General features: G+C 33.6%; 2 protein-coding genes across 2 annotated transcripts; both read right to left on the bottom strand.

Annotated features, from left to right (window-relative positions):
• Positions 1-12,841: 12,841 nt before the first annotated feature.
• Positions 12,842-13,395, bottom strand: LOC140016141 (uncharacterized). The gene is made up of 2 exons (XM_072069477.1): positions 13,248-13,395; positions 12,842-13,152 (listed from the first exon to the last, which is right to left on the bottom strand). The coding sequence occupies exons 1-2, from the start codon at positions 13,393-13,395 to the stop codon at positions 12,842-12,844; spliced, it is 459 nt and encodes a 152-aa protein (XP_071925578.1).
• A 1,741-nt stretch (positions 13,396-15,136) lies between these two features.
• Positions 15,137-15,929, bottom strand: LOC113692127 (uncharacterized). The gene is made up of 2 exons (XM_072069472.1): positions 15,618-15,929; positions 15,137-15,493 (listed from the first exon to the last, which is right to left on the bottom strand). The coding sequence occupies exons 1-2, from the start codon at positions 15,927-15,929 to the stop codon at positions 15,137-15,139; spliced, it is 669 nt and encodes a 222-aa protein (XP_071925573.1).
• Positions 15,930-20,978: the final 5,049 nt, after the last annotated feature.

The raw sequence follows: 20,978 nt of genomic DNA, 5'->3' as shown, positions 1-20,978 counted from the left end.
AAAATAAATTTGGATAATTTGATTAGTTCCATATTAAAATCATTCACACCATTACAACTTTATTACTTTAGCCCATTTTATTCCTTGATTAGTAAAGATTGATTTGTCAAATCTAAATGTGATTAGTCCTATTTTTTAATCATTTATATAGTAACATTTTTAGCATTTTCCTTCTAGATATATACATAGATTTGTCAAACATTCAGATAACATATCCAATTATAACCATTCTTTACCCATTTTACCTATTGCAGCCTTAAACTTATCCAATTAGACGATTATTCCAACTTATGAAATAAACATTTGTCATACAACGTTATCTAGATAATATTTGATATGCGCAATACTTTATCTGAATAATTTTGCATATAATGAAAGTGCACATAAAAAAAATTTTATATCAATTTTAAATTAATAAAAGGGGCATTTAGATGGTTGTTTTTTGGAGTGTTTATCAAAAATTTTTAAAATAAATATTTGTTTAAACAATTATCTTGGGTGATTGTCACAAAAAATAGTAGGATTTCACCAAAGTTATACTTAATTACTTTTCCTTGATGACTATAATTGTAACTCTTTATTTGAAAAAAAAAACACTTGAAAAGTGAGGTAATAAATTCTAAATAATAAAAGGAATAGAAAGATTGGAGTATAGGGTTGGGAAGGGTAAAAGTAAGGTAATGAATCCTAAAGAATAAAAGGAGTATAGAGTTGGGGAGCTATAGTTGTAGGTTGGGATAAAACTATCAAAATGGGTGATTTATGTGAGTTAAACTGACATAATTTTTCATGGTTTTGGTTATCTTACCCATTTACAATCCACTAAAAAATTTTATTTATTTTTTCTCTCATATTCTTTGAGCAACAAAATAAGATATCATTGTAATCAACAAAAATAAGAACACATTACATTAATAAATAAATTTTTACCTAAAAATAAAAAAATTACACAGAAGAACCAATAGTAGTGATCATAAGAAGTTTCAATTTTGTCACTCTACAAGAATCTCAAAATAATTTAGGTGTGAATGTAAGAAATCAATTAACGCTTAATGAGTTAATTAAACTTTGATGGAAGGAAGGAAGGAAGTCGGATAAAATTTAACAAAAATTAAAAATTAAAGAATAGGAAAAGAACATTTAATATGCCTTTGTAAAAAGTAGAATATAATTATTAAATTTGTAGTGATTTAAATTTATTTACTAATGAATTTGAATCTATGTCTAATTTAATTAGGTCTAAATAGGTAGTCTCAATGTATCCATTTAATAGCCACTAATTATTGAGTTTAATTGGGTTATCCATTTGAAGTTAATAAAATTGCATACCTATACTCATTTGTTGAAGAACAAGTTGAAAAATTGGTCATTATTTACAATTATATATGGGTGAAAAGAGTAACAAGATAGGAAGTAAAAAGGTTGCAAAATTAGGTACAAAATTGCACAATTTAATAGAAGCAAGGTAGGGTGAAAGAAAGGTAGAGTTTGTGGGAGAGAGAAGAGTTGGAGGGATGTGGGAAATTTGGGTTAGAAAGGTGAGGAAAAAGGTAATGAAAATTAGGAGAATGTTAATGGGAAGTGACACAAAAAAAAAGAGAATATGGAAGAGTGGGGTAACAATTTTTGTTTGGTGTGCTTTTAGTATTTCTTTAGATATTTTTGTGACCTTTGTTCATACTTTTAATATATGCTGTGGTTTTAGATAAGGTACACGAATACAATATAAATTAGACACTAAAATAGCACTCTTTTGATTTTTTTAACCTTTTTATGTAACTATTATAAATAATTCATTTACTATTATTATTATATTAAAAGTAAATTTGTGCATTGGCATGGGTTGCAATACTAGTTTCAATTGGAATCTATATATATAAATATATATATATATGTATATGGAAGTAACTATTTTCATTAAAGTTGTTTCTCACCCCTATGTGACATGTCTAATCGAAAAGAATTAACGAGTTATGGGTCATTTAAATTTTATTCATATATATATATATATATATATATATATATATATATATATATATATAAGTAGTTATTTTAATTAGAGTTGTTTCTCACTCTTACTTGGCATGTCTAATTGAAGAGAATTAATGAGTTATGGATCATTTAGGTTTTATCCATATTGAATATTGTATCATATGTTTGAAAATTATCCTTAATTTTAAAATAAATTTAAAAAATAACTAATCTTATCTTAATGATATCTACATTTTATAAAATTATTACATAAAACTATAGTAAAATCTTTTTCAAATCACAATTAGTAAAATTTTACATATTCCATAAATTACTTTCTTTCACCACTATATCGTTGATTAGTATTCGAATTGTTCATAATCTCTTCCCTTAATTTTGAAATAATTTAGTGCAAAAAAGAGAATAAACTGTTACACCGACAGATTTTTCAATTCAAAATCAGAACAAGTGCTGCTGTCGTTACACTTACTTGAGCTAGCTCTTATAGGTAAAGAAATTAGAAGAAAAGCTATTGCTCTGGGGTTTTGGATTGTGAATTTTGACTTCTAAGCAACCCCTTGAGGTTCCGTCTGAAACTACAATTAACTACTCCTCTACAATTCCAACTGACAATCTTCATGGATAAACCATAATAGTATATGTGAGAACCCCGAAAATATATATATATATATATATATATATATTCATGCATATTTCACTTGCATTTTGATTCTTTAATAAATTCTAGCATTATTTCTACTTGTCTTTAAATAAGTGCGTAAAAACAATTTTTATGTGATAAATAATATAATTGTGCCAAAATATTAAAGTACTTGGTTTTGTCAAGATAAATTAATATTTCTTGATGTAGATTATTTATTGCCTTAATATTAATTCCTTGAATGTCGATAGCTAATTTTAAGTGTTAATAATGTTAAGTGCCATCGGAAACCTTAGAATTAAGATGGAATCGATTCTAGGTCAAAACCCTTTATAATTACACTTAGGATGTTAAAATCTCGATAATTGAAATTTTTGCGAGATTAGTATACTAGTAAGTAGTCAAATTTCATTTGGGCTAAATTTTCGGAATTAGATTACGAATGAGGACTTAAGTGAAAATTCGGACAAGATGTGAAAAGATTTAATTAGCTTTCTTCCATCTCGAATTAACCAGGCATGTATTATTTCCATTTTCGCCGTTAGAATTATTAAATACTAATTCATAGATTAATTAAACGTTTAAATTTAAAACGTATAAAACAAACTGTATGAACCAAATAAAAACATGGGGTATACCGTAACTGGTATGAATTAAATATATTTTAGTGCTAAGCTACTTGTTTTATTGATTTCCTAAAAATTAAATGTGTGAGAACTTATGATATTAAGGAGATAGAAATAAGATTAGGAGTTAACAAGTGAGTTAAGGAAAATTTTCAGTTTGGTAAAATAAATGATATAATGTAAAAGGACTAAACTAACCCTTCACTCTAGCAAATTCACCATGCGACCAGTGGACTATGGATTGAGTGGAAAGCTTAGGAATCATCAAACCACTAACTAAAGAAGCCTTGTGTTCCTACCTTGATATTAACGGCTGAGGGGAAATAAAAGAAAGAAATAGAGAGCAAAGCTTTCACTCCATCTTCATACCCAAAGCCGTGTGAAAGAGTGAGAGAGAGAACTCTGCCTTTTTCTTAGGCAGCAACAACCGAGAGAGAAAACAGAGCATCTGAATAGCTTTCCCATTTTTGCATTCTTTAACCGACCAAAAACCGAGAGCTAAAGTGAAGGATAGGAAGAGAAACTTTGTTAGCTTCTTCACTGATTAGCTTCAACTGAGAGGAAGAGTGAAAGCTACTGCAATTTTAAGAGAAACATTAGTCAGAGTTTCCCTATGTTTTGCTCCATTTAGCCGAGAGAAAAGTAGAGAGAGTGGAGAGAAAAAAACTGGTGTCTTGTTTCCTTGCTCCAGCCGAGAGAGTTAGCGAATGAAGGAGGGGAGGAAGTTGCACAAGTTGCTTTCTTAAATTGTTCGCGAGTGAGTGTGAGAGATAACCGCGTGAGTTTTATCATCCTCTTCCTCACTGCCTAGAGCTTCCATTCCTTTCTTCAACCTCAACCAGCTGCGATCATCCTCCATCCCATTCCGCGTGCAAGCTTGAGCAAGAGAGGGAGTTGGCAGGCTGCAATCCTGTGCTGACCGAGAGTGAGCCAAGAAAGAAAAAATTCAGTTTCTTGTTGCGTGAGCTAAGCTTCAAACTGAGGTAAACTCTGGTCCTAGACTAGCTAATTAGAGATAGATGAGATTGTTTAAGAGCTTGCATGTGATGGTTAAGCACTTGGACGATGAAATCAAAGGATAAGAAATCTGATTTTGACGGAGATGGTTTTGCCGAGAGCCTGTTCAGGAAATGCAGTCCTTAATCTGCTTATTTGTGACAATCTGAGCTTATAAATGTAATTAGCTAAGTAAAAATTAGATGATTAAGTCTTGCATGAAGATAATCAGTCGGCTAAGCAAGAAATAAAGATGAAACAAAAGAATTTGCTGCATGCAAGATCATCCGAGAATGGTTGAACAAAATTCTGGAATTGTGGATGATAATAGTTGCTGTCCGAACTTGATTTAAACTAGAAATGATAGTAACTCCATTAAGTAGCCTTGCATGTTAGTTGTGGGTACTCAACACAATGATTCAACCGAGGTAAATTCGGATTTAAGACCAACTAAGTGCTGGAAAATTTATGTGATTTACCGAGGGAGTGAAACTGGAATTTTGCAGTTATTTTTGGGAATTTTTCTTTGGAAAATAATGCTTGGAAATGCATGAAATATGTTGTTTTAAAGTCTTATAAGATATATAGATGTGAAACACTTGATTTGTTGGTTGAATTGACCAAAAATGTTGAAGCAAAGTGCTGGAATTTCTCAGCTTAGCCGAGGGAAGAAGAAAGAATTTTTCCAGATTTCTTTTGCAAATTTTGGGTTCCAGATTGTTACATTAAAGTTTGATTCGCTGTAAAATATCCTATACTTGTTGATTGCACTTTATAATATCGTAAGATAGCCACGCATGTGGCTGTTGAGCCGTGGAAAAAAAAAAGAGAAGAAGAAAAAAAATCTGAATTTTTAGAATTGCTTGAGAGTTAAGCCGCCGTGACATTCTTCATGTTTTTGGGTTGAGTTCTTGGCTATTTAAGTGATTTACACAAGCGTTAAATTTTTGATGGAATTAACTGCTGGAATTACATGTTATTAGTTCTAGTTGGTTGATTTCACTTTAGAATATATTAAGATGGTCATGCATGTGAAATTTTGGGGTGACCATTTGATTTTATGGCTGAAATGTTGACATGGAAGTTACTCGGTGGATAAACCACTTGCGGTTTAGCCGATGGAATTTCTTGGCGTTGGAATGGATATTTTGGAAAAAAAAAATGGCTGGATAATGTTTAATCTGTAATTGTTATGTGTAATGAGGATTATTGGTTGCAATCTTGGAAAAAAAAAGGTTGTTGCAAATCTTGTCCTTGGTTTCAAATACATGTTATTGATTTTTAATCTTTGAAAATTTTCGTTAAATTGTTGTAAGAAGTAATTGTTGGATACCAAGAGCTAGTGATTGATGAAGCTCTTGGCCATTTGATTAATTTTTGCAAGAGTAAAATTTTGGTTGGATTTGTTTGACGTTTTGGACTACCTTTGCTTAATATTGATTAGAATTGAACTTGTTGAGACCTAGGGCTAATGATTGATGAACCCCTAGCGAAACTGATGTTTGAATTGTGATTTTCGGTTATATTGGTTTGGTCTGGACATGCATGAAAAATTTGAACATAAACGGAAGAGATTACTCGAGAAAATTTGGCCAAGAGAAGGGGATTGAGCATCCGATCAGTTTTCCTTCGAATTATAGCTGAAACTTTCATGCTGGATGCTTAAGACTATTTTGTGGCTTGCTAGTCACTTTTTACTTGTTGAATTGAAGTAAAAACTGAAGAAAAATTATGGACAAAGCATTATAAGTTAACCGTTTTATTGCTGGAAATAGTATACGGTCGCTGGCCGAATTAGTTAAGGTTTTTCGTGAGATCATTTTCTGGAATGGTGTAACAGTTATGTTGGTTGAGGTTGGGCAGATTATAAGCTATAAAGACTAAGCATAACACAATAATGCTAAAAATTCAAGTGTCGGTACTTTTAAAACCTGGCTAACCAGCTAGTTCTTTCTTTCGCTTAAACTAGCTTTATTACCTTTAAAAAATGATTGCACTAGTTTTTAAAACCCTAGGTTTTATTCTATTTCCTTTTCTTTCTTTAAAAATTGTCCTGGCTAGCTATTCTAGAGGAAAACTTTTTCGGCAAGCAAACTTATTCAAGTAAAGTAGCTCTAGTTACATCTTTAGAAAGAAAAGTAATTTAAGGAAACTATACGGAATATTTTGCTACTTTTACTAGTTTTAATCTTAAGTGGATTGTCGAATTATTTCGAGAAAATAAACTATTTATATACTAGAGAATATTTTATATTTATAAACCTAGAACTTGAATAGAAAACTTATAGTTCTTAAAACTTGGTTTTCTAGGATTTAGCGAGGACGCGGATTTTGATTCCCAACTTGATTTGTGACTTCACTCTTGGTGAGTGTCCCTGCTTGTTCTATGCTTACTTGATTAAAGCGCTTTCTTGACTTGATATGTGATATTTGGAAAAAAAATGGTTTCTGATCCATCGAAATGAGCAGTGTGTACTTTATCACACTAGCCGTTCGAGTGGTGACTTGCTTGAAATGTTTTCATGAATACTTGCTTGCACTTGTTAATCACTAGGCAGGGGAGTGTACTACACCTTAAGGGTGGAAAGGACTCTTACCCTGACCTGGTAATCTCTTGTTGGACGTAACGTCGTTGGATGAATTCCTCGACTAGTCCCTAATCTCTTGTTGGACGTAACGTCGTTGGATGAATTCATCGACCAGTCCCTAAGGTATACTCGAGTATTACCACTCTCTTGTTTGGCGTTCGGGCCCGGTACAGGGGTATGATAAGTTGGTCGGAGATAAGAAAAATAAAAAGATCTACATGGACTTTAGGTAGTGAAAGTTGACGGAGGGTCAGCTACGACAAATTTTGATCAAGCGAGGAGAATGGCTCCTGAGAGTCCTGTATCCTACCTTGTGTTGTTATACGCTTTCCTAATTGTTTAATCTTGTTGAAATTATTACTCGCTGTTTGATTTACGGGATTGCATGTTCTAGGGCACCACTGAACTTTAGCTCACCCCACGTTATTTGTTTTCCTTGACAGGTCCTGGTATTTGAGAAAGACTTGAAATCTCCTTTACTTGTTATGAATGTAATTCGAATTAAACAATGTAGTTTTGTTTTGGGTTGCCACTTGAAGCTGGAAAAGTGTAAACCCTGAATTTGTTATTTGGACTGTATATTTGTTTCATGGATTGTAATCCGTAATGTATTATAAGAATCGATTGGCTATCTTAAAAATGCTGTTATCTCTGAAGTTAATGTGGTTTTAGTCTTCAGCCTATTTGGAAGGAAACGGTGTTGTAATAGTTTAGGTTATTCTTCGGAAGGAGTTGGATAGTTTGCTTGTGTGAGTCCTGGCGAGAGTTAGGCAGACAGCCCGCCAACCCTCTGGTTCGCCTTAGGGGGAAGTGGGGTCGCCACAGTATAGGTAAGGCTTAATGCCCCAATTCCTTGGCCTCATTAGCTAAATATTTATTGATGAAAAAAAGTTGATTGTCAGATCTTTTCTATTTAATAAAATGTGAATATATAGTTCTACGTTTATGGTCATTATAAAATTTTAAATTATCTAAAATAATATTTATAAAAAAACATCTACCAAGTTTTTGATATGGAATACATTATTTGATGTATACTATCATATTATGGCGAAAGTATGTAAACAAATTTTTAAAAATTAGTAAATAATTGAAGAATACATTAATTTTTTAAAGTTAATATGAATGAATATATAGGATTCTTAATTTTTGTATTCAAATTATTCAAATTTGTATAAATTTACAATAAATAAAAAAAGATTGTGCTAAGGCACGAGCAAAGTTCTAGTATATATATATATATATATATATATATATATATGTGTGTGTTTGTGTGTGTGTGTGTGTGTGTGTGTGTGTGTGTGTATATATATATGAAGGTAGCTATTTTAATTAAAGTTGTTTCTCACTCTTACATGGCATGCCTAATTGAAGAGAATTAACGAATTATAGGTCACTTGGATTTTATCCATATTAAATCCTATTTGGATTATATTATATGTTCAAAAATTGTCTCTAATTTTAAATAACTTTAAAAAATAACTAATCCTATCTCAATGATATTACTTTAAAAAACAACTAATTTTATCTGAATGATTCTGCTTTTTATCAAATTATTACATATAGAAATATAGTAAAACCTTTTTCAAATCACAATTATTGAAATTTTACATATCCCAAATTACTTCTTTTCACCACCATACCATTAATTAGTATTCAAATTGTTCATCATTTTTTCCTTAATTTTGAATTAATTTAGTGTACAAAAGAGAATTAACTGTTGCACTGACAGATTTACTAATATGACTATAAAAACTGTTAGAAGCTAAATATTTATTGTTAGAAACTAAATATGACCGACAAATTTTCTAACAATAAATTGTTAGAAACTAAATATTTATTGATGAAGAAAATGAATTGCTAGATTTTTTCTCCTTAATTAAAGATGACCACATAGTACTAGATTTATGGTCATTATAAAATTTAAATTATTTGAAAGAATATTCATAAAAAAAGAATATCTATCAAGTTTTTGATATGGGGCACATTATTTGATGTATACTGTCATATTATAGTAAAAGTATGTAAATAAATTTTTAAAAATTAGTAAATAATGAACATTTAGAATACATTAATTTTTTAAATATATTTAAATTAATACATTTAAATTAGAATACATTAACATAGATGAGCATGTTGGATTATTGTTAATTTTTGTATTTAAATTATTTATATTTGTATAAATTCACAATAAATAAAAAAAGAACGTGTGAGGACCCGAAAATTATTTTTATTTTATCTTATTTCTTTGAGTACGTTTTCTTACTTTACTTTATTTCCTTAATTTCTCATATATTTTATAAAAGAGTCAAGATTTTAATCATTTTTCTACTATAAGTCAGTGCATGATAAGTTCGTGGTGCATTATGGACGTAGGACCCACTAGTGTGGTATGTGCAATAAATTTTTTAAGATTAGGCGGAGTTTTGTACAAAGGGATAATATTTTATAAGGTGTTAAGGGATAATTAGAGGTTGGCAAGACATTTTAGTGATAGGAAGACAAAAGGATGATGATTAACCGTTGGAGGACATTTGCCGCACAAGCTTTGGACCTTTGACTTTGACTACAACCTTTTTTAGCCTTTACTAAAACAAAATTTGACAAAAAACACTTCAATTTCTTACCCTTCTTGGCCGAAACTTTGAGAGGAGAAAAGGGAAGAGAAACTTCATCTTCAACCTCTAATTCTTGCTTGAATCTTGAGTTGTCATCTAAATCTTGCAAATTACTCCATAAAAAGTGACCTTTAGGGAGGATTAAGAGCTTTGGTAGAAAGATTTGGGAGAAAGAAGCACTTGGTTTCCACTTCTTCCTAGGGTTTCAAGGTAACCACATCAAGGAACCATCTTCTCTTTTAATACTTGCATATGAGTAGATTTAAGGTTTGATTTTGGTAGTTTTCATGAGAAATTTCATGGTTTGAGTGGTGATTCAAAAATTTCAGCTTTGATGGTGAAATTTCAGCTTTAATATGATGGTTTGAGTTTGGCTATGATCTAGTAGCTTTGCCATGTGAATCTTCTAGCATTTATATGTTATTTTGGCTTGCCTATGAAAAATTTCAGCTTGTAGTTCAAAATTTCAGCTTAGGGTTTCAAAATTTCAGCTTTGGTTTTTGAGCTAGAAAATTGTTATATTGGATGATTTTGTAGTCTTAAACAAGTGTACTTTATAGCTTGTAAATTGTCGTTGTGATTGAGGTTGGATTGATATGAATATTGGTGTTGAGTTTGGATGAAAAAGTAAAGAAAATAAGGGGAAGTGCTGATGAAATTTTTACTACTTCCTTTCTTGTGAAATAAGTGATATAAGAGAGATGATTCTGGGTTGGTTAGACTTAGGTTACACGTGATTGCTTGAGTTCATTTTGATGGTGGTGTATAAGGTGAAATTTTGACAAAACCATGTGTAAAGCAAGAGGAAAAGTAATGGTTCTTCTATCATGCTCTTTAGTTTCGTTTGCCCAATTTTAAACTCAAGGTTGGTTGTTTTTCTTCCAAAAGTTGTGTGTATATCTTAAGTATATTTTGCTAAATTTCATGACTTATAAATATCTAAATTTTCCTCTTTTGGTCTCTTTCATATTTTGAGTCTAAGTGTTCACTTTTCACACCAATAACTTACTTGAATCATTGCCCTAGTATGTACTTGGATTCTCCTTGAATTGCACTTTCAAATTTATCTTTGAACCCTTGTGTTATAAGAGGCCAACTTGGATAGGTGTATGGCCCATAGTTGAATCTAAAATGTGAACTTCGTTCACCTAAGTTTTGGATAGTTAGACCATAAATATCTTTTACCTTAGTTGCTCTTAAGGTTTGGTAGTATTCGAGAGCCACTCGGAGACGAATGTTATCGTTGCACTGCTTTGAACTGGTGAGTGTTTCAACTGTATGTTCCATGCTACTTGTGATTCAAAAATGACTTGTTGCTTGAATTGGCTTATTACCACTTAGGCGAGTGTGTACTTTATCGTACTCTACCTAACTTAACTGAATTCTTGATATCTTATTTACAAGTGAATTGATGTGAGTGCCAAGTGCATGTTTCTGGTATCTTGATTTGAATGATACCACGTGTTATGTGTTGAACATTGAACTTGATGAAGCGAGGGTATACTTTATCACACTCGTCCTCCCCTTCTTGAATGATCCTGTACTTGCTTGAATTTGATTGACCTGTACTTGTGTTTGCGCTTGTGCTTGACTTGTAAGTGTTGAGCGGCAGCATGTACCACACTCAATTCGAGTGAGAGTTGCCTCTCATTTCCGTCTCAGTACTTCTATCTTGATTAAATCGATTGAAGAGTTATCTCGTCGACCATACTTGTTCTTACTTGGGTATACTCGAGTATTACTACCTCTGTTACCATCTCTGTTATCTTGTTGTTCGAGCCCGATAGGGGGTTGATCGGTGGACAGAGATTGGAGATAAGCGGTATTCTACTAGACTTGTTACTATATTTCAAATGTCAACGGACTTGGAAGATGTTACTGTGAAATTGGCTGCAAGTGGAACACTGTATAGGACTAAGTGCTACGCTTGAAATCTAGCGGGTGCACATCAGCTGTATCAATGTTTGAATCCTGGGTGGGCGCTCTGCCCAGAACCTGGTGGAAGCCACCGTATCGGTAACATATCCTTCCTTGCTGGTGCAAAATTGCTTATTTGAATGTTTGAGCTGTTAATGACTCTGTTTGTAACTGTTTACTATTTTCGTTCTAAGATTTTGAGATATATGAAAGATATTTTGCCAATTTGACTGCATGTTTTCTTGGAATCTCGCTGAACTTCTAGCTCATCTCTTTATTTGTTTTCCTTAACAGGGTACGGGATGAGAGAGACAAGAATAGTACTAATTGTATTAGGAATTTTAAACTTGTATTTGGCCGATACTGTATTATAGTACTAGTTATTCAAGTTCTTAGCTTTCGGCTTGTACTTTGGTTTGTATATTCGGATGATTTGTAGCGTGTTCGTGTTATTTTGAAGAATTATAGTGCTATTGATTTGGCATCCAAAGAATAGTGAGCTCAAAAGTTGTAGCCCTCATTTTAAGTAATTGCCATCTTATTTATATTTGGTGAGGTGATTGAGTTATTTGTATTTTGATCTGTTTCATTGTACACCTAAGTATGAATGTTTTGTGAAGTTGGATGGTTGTAATATTTCTCGAAGAATTTTGTCCTTACTTTGCAATTAATGATATCTCTGAAGTTAATGTGAGTGAGTGAGTCCTGACGAGAGTTGGGCAGGCGGTCCGCTGACCCTTGGGGTACGTTCTAACGGAAGGTGGGGCTGTCACAGAACGTGCTAAGGCACGGGCAAAATTCTAGTTGAATTGCTTGGATAGAGATTATTTGCCAAACTTTTTTTGCTTACACTATCAACATGTTTTCTAAACCGATACCTATATATATATATATATATATATATATATATATATATATATATATATATATATATATATATATATGATAAAAGTAGTTATTTTAATTAGAGTTGAGAAACTCACTGCTATGTGGCATACCTAACTGAGGAGAATTAATGAGTTATGGATCATTTGGATTTTACCCATATTGAATATTATATTATATGTTTAAAAATTATCCCTAATTTTAAAATAATTTTAAAAATAACTAATCTTATCTTATTAATATCCAAAATAACTTTAAAAAATAACTAATCTTATCTTAATGATATCTGCATTCTATCAAATTATCACATAGAACTATAATAAAACCATTTTTAAATCACAATTATTAAAATCTTACATATTTCATAAATTGCTTTCATTCTTTTTTTTTACGCCACCCCTTGTGTTTTATTGACCACCCAAAATGGAAAGAAAGGTACAATGGGTTTAGCATGTGCGCGGAAATAAATAAGTACTTGCTCGTTTACATATATGTGGATGGGTCTTGATGCAAATAAGAAAAAAATACAGTAGGTACCGTCCTATTTTGTAGTGCGAATGTAGGGGAAGCTCGATTTATCTAGAGAGAGAGGAGGCCACGAATGTCAAAGGGGCAGCCGGGAGCATGATAAGTGGATGAAGAGCGCGACGTACTCGCCTGTTTTGTGAGAGAGTCCGCAGCAGCATTCAACTCTCTATAGCAGTGTTGAAGGATGAAGGATCTGGCATTCAGCAAAGCCTTGATTTGGGAGACCACGGAGAAGATGCGCCACATGCATTCAGCCACTCCAGTCGCGACGTTTAGTAGGGTTGAAGAATTGAGTTTCACTATAGCCTGAGTAAGTCCTTGATCCAAACAGAGATGTAAACCTTCGAGGAGCACCATCGCTTCTGTATTCATGTTGGTTTGCCAGCCATAATAGGATGAGAATCCGTGAAGGAAGTCCCCAGAAGCGTTCCTAATTAGTCCCCCTCCCCCGAGTCACCTGGGTTTCCAATTGAAGACTTGTCCACATTAAGTTTCACGTAAGGAGAGGGAAAAGAAATGTACCTGAGAATCATGGTGCACGGTTTGTATGGGTGCTGCAGAAATGGCACAAGATGTAGCCCCAGTACTCTTGTATCCTCTGCCATAGTACATATAAATGTCGTGACTCGGGCGATTAGTTGAAGTCAGTGATAATTTGTTTAACTAGCATTGGTGCGGTAACCACAGTCCCCTTAAAGAAAGCTTTATTCAGGGCTTTCTAGAGCTCCCAAAAAATCAGCGTGGCAACAATCGAGCTATTTCTGCTAGCAGGCTATTGCCCCCATAGCGGACCCACCAACCCTGCAATTTCAGGACAACGTCATCCGCCAGGGAAGGATTTAAATGGAAATTCATTTCAAAGCTCCTCCACACTGACAATGCTTTTTCACAAGTCAAGGAGACATGTTCCAAGGATTCCTCATTCGGACACACGAGACATTTCGAAGGTAGATGAAAGCTGAACCTTCTCAAAATGTCTGGAAATGGGAGCAGAGAGTTCAATAGCCTCCACATGAAAATGGAAACTCGTAGTGGAATACGCTTATCCCAGATCATCCTTCGGAAAAATGTGACAGAGCCCCGGGAGGACAGCTTCTGGATTGTTAAGAAGATGCTCAAATCTCCGTTAGGTGAGGGACACCAAGCTAGCAAATCCTCCCCCTGGGAGAGAGTCAGTCGGGATGATAGTACACCATGCAGCTCGTTGGCCAACGGGACATTTTTGGCTTCCCCTAATCTCCAAGACCCATCAACCAAACCATCCGTAATTCGCATAGTCAGCTGGGGAATATCGGTCTTTTCATCAGCGAGGGGGCCCGTTCCCAACCAATTTTTGAACCAGAAAGAGCTGCTCCCATCCTTGATCAATCTTTGTGAGCTCTCTTCGATAAAATCCCAAATTCGGAGCATGTGCTTCCATGTTTTTGAGCCTCACGAAGTCATTTCCACCTAGGAGATATGATGAGCATAATGCCCATATTTTGCAATCATGAATCCAGCCCAAAGCGTGCAGGTGGTTTGAAGATGCCACCAAAGCCTGCCTCCAAATTCTCTCATCACATCTTCTAGACTCATAAACCCTAAGCCATCCTCCTTCACTAACTTACATAGCTTCTTCCATTCCCTCCAATGTTTCTTGTCTTTTCCCTCTAACTCTCCCCAAAAAAAGGTGGCGAATATGCTCTCCATGTGGCGCAGGACACTTTTTGGGGAACTCCAAAGTGGCCATCATGTATTTAGGAATAGCCAAGAGAACATGCTTGATCAGAATCATAAGACCTCCGGCCGATAAAACTTTATTCCTCCAGCCTACAAGCTTTGACCTTATCTTATCTATTAGATGCTTGAAATGCGTCTTGTGCAACCATTCTTTGGAGGTTGTGCAGCCAAGGTATTGAAAAGCCAGTTGACAAGATCTCATTCCCAACCAGTGGGAAAGCAGCCCTAACCTAGTAGTAGAGCATCTCGAAGATATTACGAAAAAAGTCTTGGCTTTATTAACTCTTTACCATGAGGCCGTTTGGTATAGGTCTAGAAATTCTAGCATGGTTTTGATATCCGCCCATTGTCCCCTCATAAAAATGAGCACATCGGCTTCGTAACTTAGGTGTGTGATTGGGAAGCAGCCCCGTGGTAAACTAAATGGCAAAAGCTTGGCTAATGATAGTAGGCCCTTTAGCCCTGTGGCTCAAAGCCTCTGCAACCAGTAAAAATAAGGAGGAGGAGAAAGGGTCCCCTTGCTTAATCCCCCATGCACTTTGGAAGAAACCAAGCTGTTTACCATTTATCAGTACTGAGAACAATGCTCCTCTAATGTTGTTCATTACCAAGGACGTAAACCAAAGGCTAAAGCCAAATTTGCATAGCAACATGGAAGGCTTTCATTATGTCTACTTTTAGAACCATGTTGTGTCCCCGTACTTTTTTGTCAATCGATCCCAACATCTCCAGGGTCAGGAGAATGTTATCAGATATTTCCTGCCCTTGCACGAAAGCAGATTGTTCAGGGGAGATTAGTTCCAGCATAAGCGGTTTCATTCTAGTGCTTAGGACCTTGGTGAAGATTTTGTTGAAGAAGGTACAAAGGCTTATTGGTCTAAAGTCCGTGAAGGTTGACGGTTGCTCATTTTTTGGGAGTAACACAATTGAGGTGTTGGCAACACCTTTTGGGATGGGGATGTCACAAAAGAAGTCCCTAACCGCCTGCAGCAAGTCCCTAGATATTATTTCCCAGTAGGTAGTGTAAAATAAACCCATGAATCTACCGACTCCCGCTGCACTAATGCTATCTAAAGGAAAAATGGCTTGCTTATTCAACCAACATCACCTCCTGTGTGAGTTCTGCGTTTTGTTGTTGTATGACCCGTGGAGGGATTATAGCCAATAGCTCCTCCATCACCACCTCAGCATTGGATCCTTGATGGACAGAGAGCAAATCTTTGAAGTATTCAACTGCCTCTTGACCGATTGCTGCTTCCTCCTTGAGTAGATATCCATGTGAATCTTTGATCCAGCGAATTGTGAGACGGGCGTACTTGTCCAGCAAGGCAGTATGGAAAAACCGAGTGTTCGACTCTCCCTCCTTCAACCATCGTACCCAAGCTTTTTGTTTCCAAAACGTCTCTTGCCCGCTAAACATTTCAATAGTTTAGTTTGCGCATGACTCCATCGGGACTGGGCTTCATCCGTTCCCTCCTCTTCCATTCGGATCTCACTTAATCTAACTTCTTCTTCTATCGCTGCTACATTCGGATCTCACTAAATCCACTTCTTCTTCGGATCTCACTACCATATTGTTGATTAGTATTTGAATTATTCATCATCTCTTCCCTTAATTTTGAAATAACTTAATGTAAAAAAGAGAATAAACTATTACACCGACATATTTACCAATATTGTTGGAAACTAAATAGTTATAGATGACAAAAAGTAGATTGCCAGACCTTTTCTACTTAATTAAATGTGAATATATAGTTCTAAGTTTATGGTCATTATAAAAATTTAAATTATCCAAAATAATATTTATAAAAAAATATCTATCCAAGTTTTTGATATGAAATACATTATTTGATGTATACTATCATATTATAGTAAAAGTATGTAAACAAATTTTTAAAAATTAGTAAATAATTGAACATCTAGAATACATTAATTTTTTAAAGTTAATATGAATGAACATGTAGCATTGTTAATTTTTCATATTTAAAATTTTCATATTTGTATAAATTCCTAATAAATAAAAAAAACCATGCTAAAGCATGGGCAAACTTTAGTATATATATGAAAGTAACTATTTTAATTAGAGTTGTTTCTTACTCCTACGTGACATACCTAATTATAGAGAATTAATGGGTTATAGATCACTTGGGTTTTACCCATATTGAATTCTATTTGGATTACATTATAAGTTTAAAAACTATCTCTAATTTTAAAATAACTTTAAAAAATAACTAGTCTTATCTCAATGATATTGCTTTAAAAAACAACTAAACTTATTTTAATGATTCTTTTTTTTGATCAAACTGTTACATATAGAACTATAGTAAAACCTTTTTTAAAGCACAGTTATTGAAATTTTACATATCCCAAATTACTTCTTTTCACCACTATACTATTGATTAGTATTCAAATTGTTCATTATTTTTGCCTTAATTTTCAATTAACTTAGTGAAAAAAAAGAGAATTAACTGTTACACCGACAGATTTACCAATATTATTAGAAACTAAATATTTATTGATAAAAAAAGTAATTGCTGGATTTTTTCTAATTAATTAAATATAAAATACAGTTCTAGATTTGTGGTCATTATAAAAATTTAAATTATTTGAAGGAATATTCATAAAAAAAGAATATCTACCAAGTTTTTTATATGGGGCACACTGCTATTTGATGTATATTGTCATATTATAGTGAAAGTATGTAAACAAGTTTTTAAAAATTAATAAATAATTGAACATTTAGAATACATGAATTTTTAAAATATATTTAAATTAGAATACATTAATATAGATGAACATGTAGTATTATTGTTAATTTTTGCATTTAAATTATTTATATTTGTTTAAATTCACAATAAATAAAAAAGGACCGTGCCAAGGCATAGGCAAGCATCTAGTTGAATATTGTATTATATGTTTAAAATTATCTCTAATTTTAAAATAATTTTAAAAAATAACTAATCTTATGTTAATGATATCTAAAATAATTTTGAAAATAACTAATCTTGTCTTAATGATATCTACATTCTAGCAAATTATTACATACAATTATAGCAAAACCTTTTTCGAATCACAATTACTAAAATCTTACATATTTCATAAATTACTTCCTTTTCCCTTAATTTTGAATTAATTTAGTGCAAAGTAGAGAATTAACTGTTACACTGATAGAGCTATCAGTATTGTTAGAAACTAAATATTTATTGATGCAAAAAGTAGATTGCTGGATCTTTTCTACTTAATTAAATGTGAATATGTAGTTCTAGGTTTATGGTCATTATAAAAATTTAAATTATCTAAAAGAATATTATAAAAAAGAATAACTACCAAGTTTTTGATATGGGATACATTATTTGATGTATACTATCATATTATAGTAAAAGTGTGAGAACCCGTAATTTTCCATTTTCTCGGTTTTAGAATCTTTCATGGCTTGTTTTCTGCATTTTCGTGCTTATGAAAATTTCTAGATAATTTTAAGGAGCAGACATAATTTTTAGATGATTTTTCTAGTATCGAATAGGTTTTGAGAAATTAAGAGCGTATACCGGACGTAGGACCCACTAGTGCGAAAAGTTCGGAAAAATTCGGCCAACTAGGTTAAGTTTTGGATACTGGAATTAATTTACCGGGTGTTAAGAGATAATTAGAGGAGGCTAAGTGGATTGGTATAAGAGAGACAAGTTAGGTAAGTATTTAATAAAAGGTGACAAGTGTCACCATTTGAGTGGTTTACCTTTAAGACCACTATTCACGGTCTTACCATTTGATTTAAATAAACCAAAAATCATCAAAAATCCTCCATAAGTGGCCGACCCTCTCTTTCTCTCTCTCTTACTCTAAGCACAAGGAAGAAAACTCTTCAAGCTTGCTCCAAATCATCAAAACCAACCATTGAAACTTGCAATTTCTCCATAAAACCTCTTCAATTAGTTTTTGTGAGTTGTTGTGTGAAGTTATTTGGAAAGTTAAGGTGACCAATTGCTCTCTCTCTCTTGTTTTTAAGGTGAGTTGTGAAGAACCACCCTCCTCCCTTAATTGATGCTTAAATCATGCTTAGTGGTAGTATGAGATGCAAGTTTATGGATTATTTCTTGATTTGTGGTTGAAGTGATGAAGTTTTATTATTTTTGGAGATTTTTCTGTTTTAATATAAGCATGATTGTGTGGCTATCTATGATGATTAGAAATGGTATATAATGACTCGAGGAGGTGGAAAAAATGATTAATTGCAACCAATTTCTGGTTTGGAAGAAATTTCAGAAAATTAGGGTTCTAGTGGGAGCATTCTGCCCGAATTTTTAGCTCCTAGTTAGAGGCCAAATTGGCCTTAGCTTAAAACATGAAAGTTGTATGGAATGACATTTTAGAGGTGCCTACAAAATTTCAGGTCAATCGGACTAGTGTAGAATGAGAAAAGTCGAAATTACTATTGCTGTTCTGGTTTTACCCGAATGTAAGAATTGCGCCTGTAATTGGTTGTTTTGGCTAGAATTGCTTCCGAATTGGTTGTTGAGTCCTTCTGATGAAATGTAACCCTGTTTCTTAGCTTTCATATGGTTTTGGAATTTCTGGATTTGGACTTGGAGAGCCTGAGTTATGATGTTTCCGCTAGAATACGTTTTGTGAATCTGTTTTTACGGTTTTGATGTAGTATCTTGCATTTTTTACCTGTTTGCACTCAAAACTGGGTTGAGTGACCTTCTGTGATGTTGTAGCCCTGTATTTTAGCTTCGAATTGGTGTATCGTACACCTTCATCCGATAATCGTAGTGAAATTGGTGCCATTACCGTAAAATGAGGTCAAAAACTGTTTTTTTCCGGGCCAAAGCTAGTTGCATTTCCGAATTTTCTGGTTTCCTCTAATGTTTGTATATGCTTATGGAACCCTATTGGGGTCATGTTTGGCCTTGGTTTATGACTTGTTATCGAGTCTCATTGTACTTGTTTGCATGTTTTAGGGCGTGACGGTGGTGCACAACGTTCTTTTGACGGAAGTGCATGAAACCACATTTGCGAGCTTGGTGAGTGTACTACTCACTTGTATGTTAATATATGGCTTTGATACTTGAACTTGGTGCTTTGAATGTTAATTGCTTAAAGTGAAAGTGTACTTTATCACTCTCACTATGTGCTTTATAGCATTGTTATCATGTGATTGAAATGTTACACGAAGTGTTACTTGAAATGAAAGTACATGGCTTGGTGTCGTTTGGACGAGTATCCAACGACTACAATTGTTATCAATGAGCTCAACTCCATTGGTAGTTGATTGAATCGAGCCGGCGAGGGCTTGGTCGTGCCAATTGATATGCCTTGGGGAAGTGTTATATGGAATCTTGTAGTATGCGAGACTCTCGATTCCGGTTTACTCGAGTAAAACCAAAGTGCAAGTGTTTGGATTTCGGGCCCGGTAGGGATATGTTAGGTGGAAGGAGTGGAAGTAAAGTGGAGTCTACGGTTGGTACTTTTGAACATTGACGGAGAGTCAATGACGTCTGATCAAGAAATGCAAACGAGGAAAGGGCTCTTGAGAGCCATCTGTATCCTTTTATCACTATATTTGACGTGTGCCTTTGCTTATTTTTACTATATTGAATGAAAGCTTGATGCTTATATGCACTTGGGTGCATAAGTGATAGTATCTCACTGGGCAATTAGCTCACACCGTTCCTTTTATTTTCCTTACAGGAATATGACTCTTTTTGGATTGAATCTTGATAGATGGTTGCCGAATGAACTAGATGCATATCTCTTTTGTATTGTATATGAAGTGAAACCCTAAATGTATCTTTAGGGCCGTTTTCACTTTCAATTTGGCAAACCGTGTATATATTAACTTTTGAGAACTTTTGTATGTCACTTTGGATTGTAATTGCTAAAGTTCAAGATGTGAATGTTTGTTTGATATTTGGTTGCGTTCTGACGGGTCGGTTACTATTCATGGCCGACTTCGAATTTCATTTTTTTTTATTTTGGGTTATTTTGCCCTTTTGCTTTGTTTACGCGCGTTATAAGTTCCGGAACGAAAAAGATCGCTCTAAACTGCACCGTTAGTTCTGGCGAGAGTTGGGCAGGCAGTCCGCTAACCCCTTTGGTTCGCCTTAGGGGAAGGTGGGGCTGTCACAAAAAGTATGTAAACAAATTTTTAAAAATTAGTAAATAATTGAACATTTTGAATACATTAATTTTTTAAAGTTAATATGAATGAACATGCAGGATTGTTGTTAATTTTTGTATTTAAATTGTATAAATTCACAATAAATAAAAAAGACTGTGATAAGACACGGGCAAAATTCTAGTTGGATTTGAAAATTGTAGCAATAGAGTGATTTGATACTTCCAATTTGTTCATTTGCTTGCACTATCAACACGCTTTCTAACAACTTTTTTTATTTTACATATATCATATCAAAAAAGTATTACATTATTTTTTTACAAAATTATCCCAAATAATCTACTATCCAAA

The sequence above is a fragment of the Coffea arabica genome, chromosome 1e, assembly GCF_036785885.1.
Source record: "Coffea arabica cultivar ET-39 chromosome 1e, Coffea Arabica ET-39 HiFi, whole genome shotgun sequence".
Lineage (NCBI taxonomy): Eukaryota > Viridiplantae > Streptophyta > Magnoliopsida > Gentianales > Rubiaceae > Coffea > Coffea arabica.
Note: the sequence above shows the minus strand (reverse complement) of the source record. Positions and strands in the feature narration are given on the sequence as shown.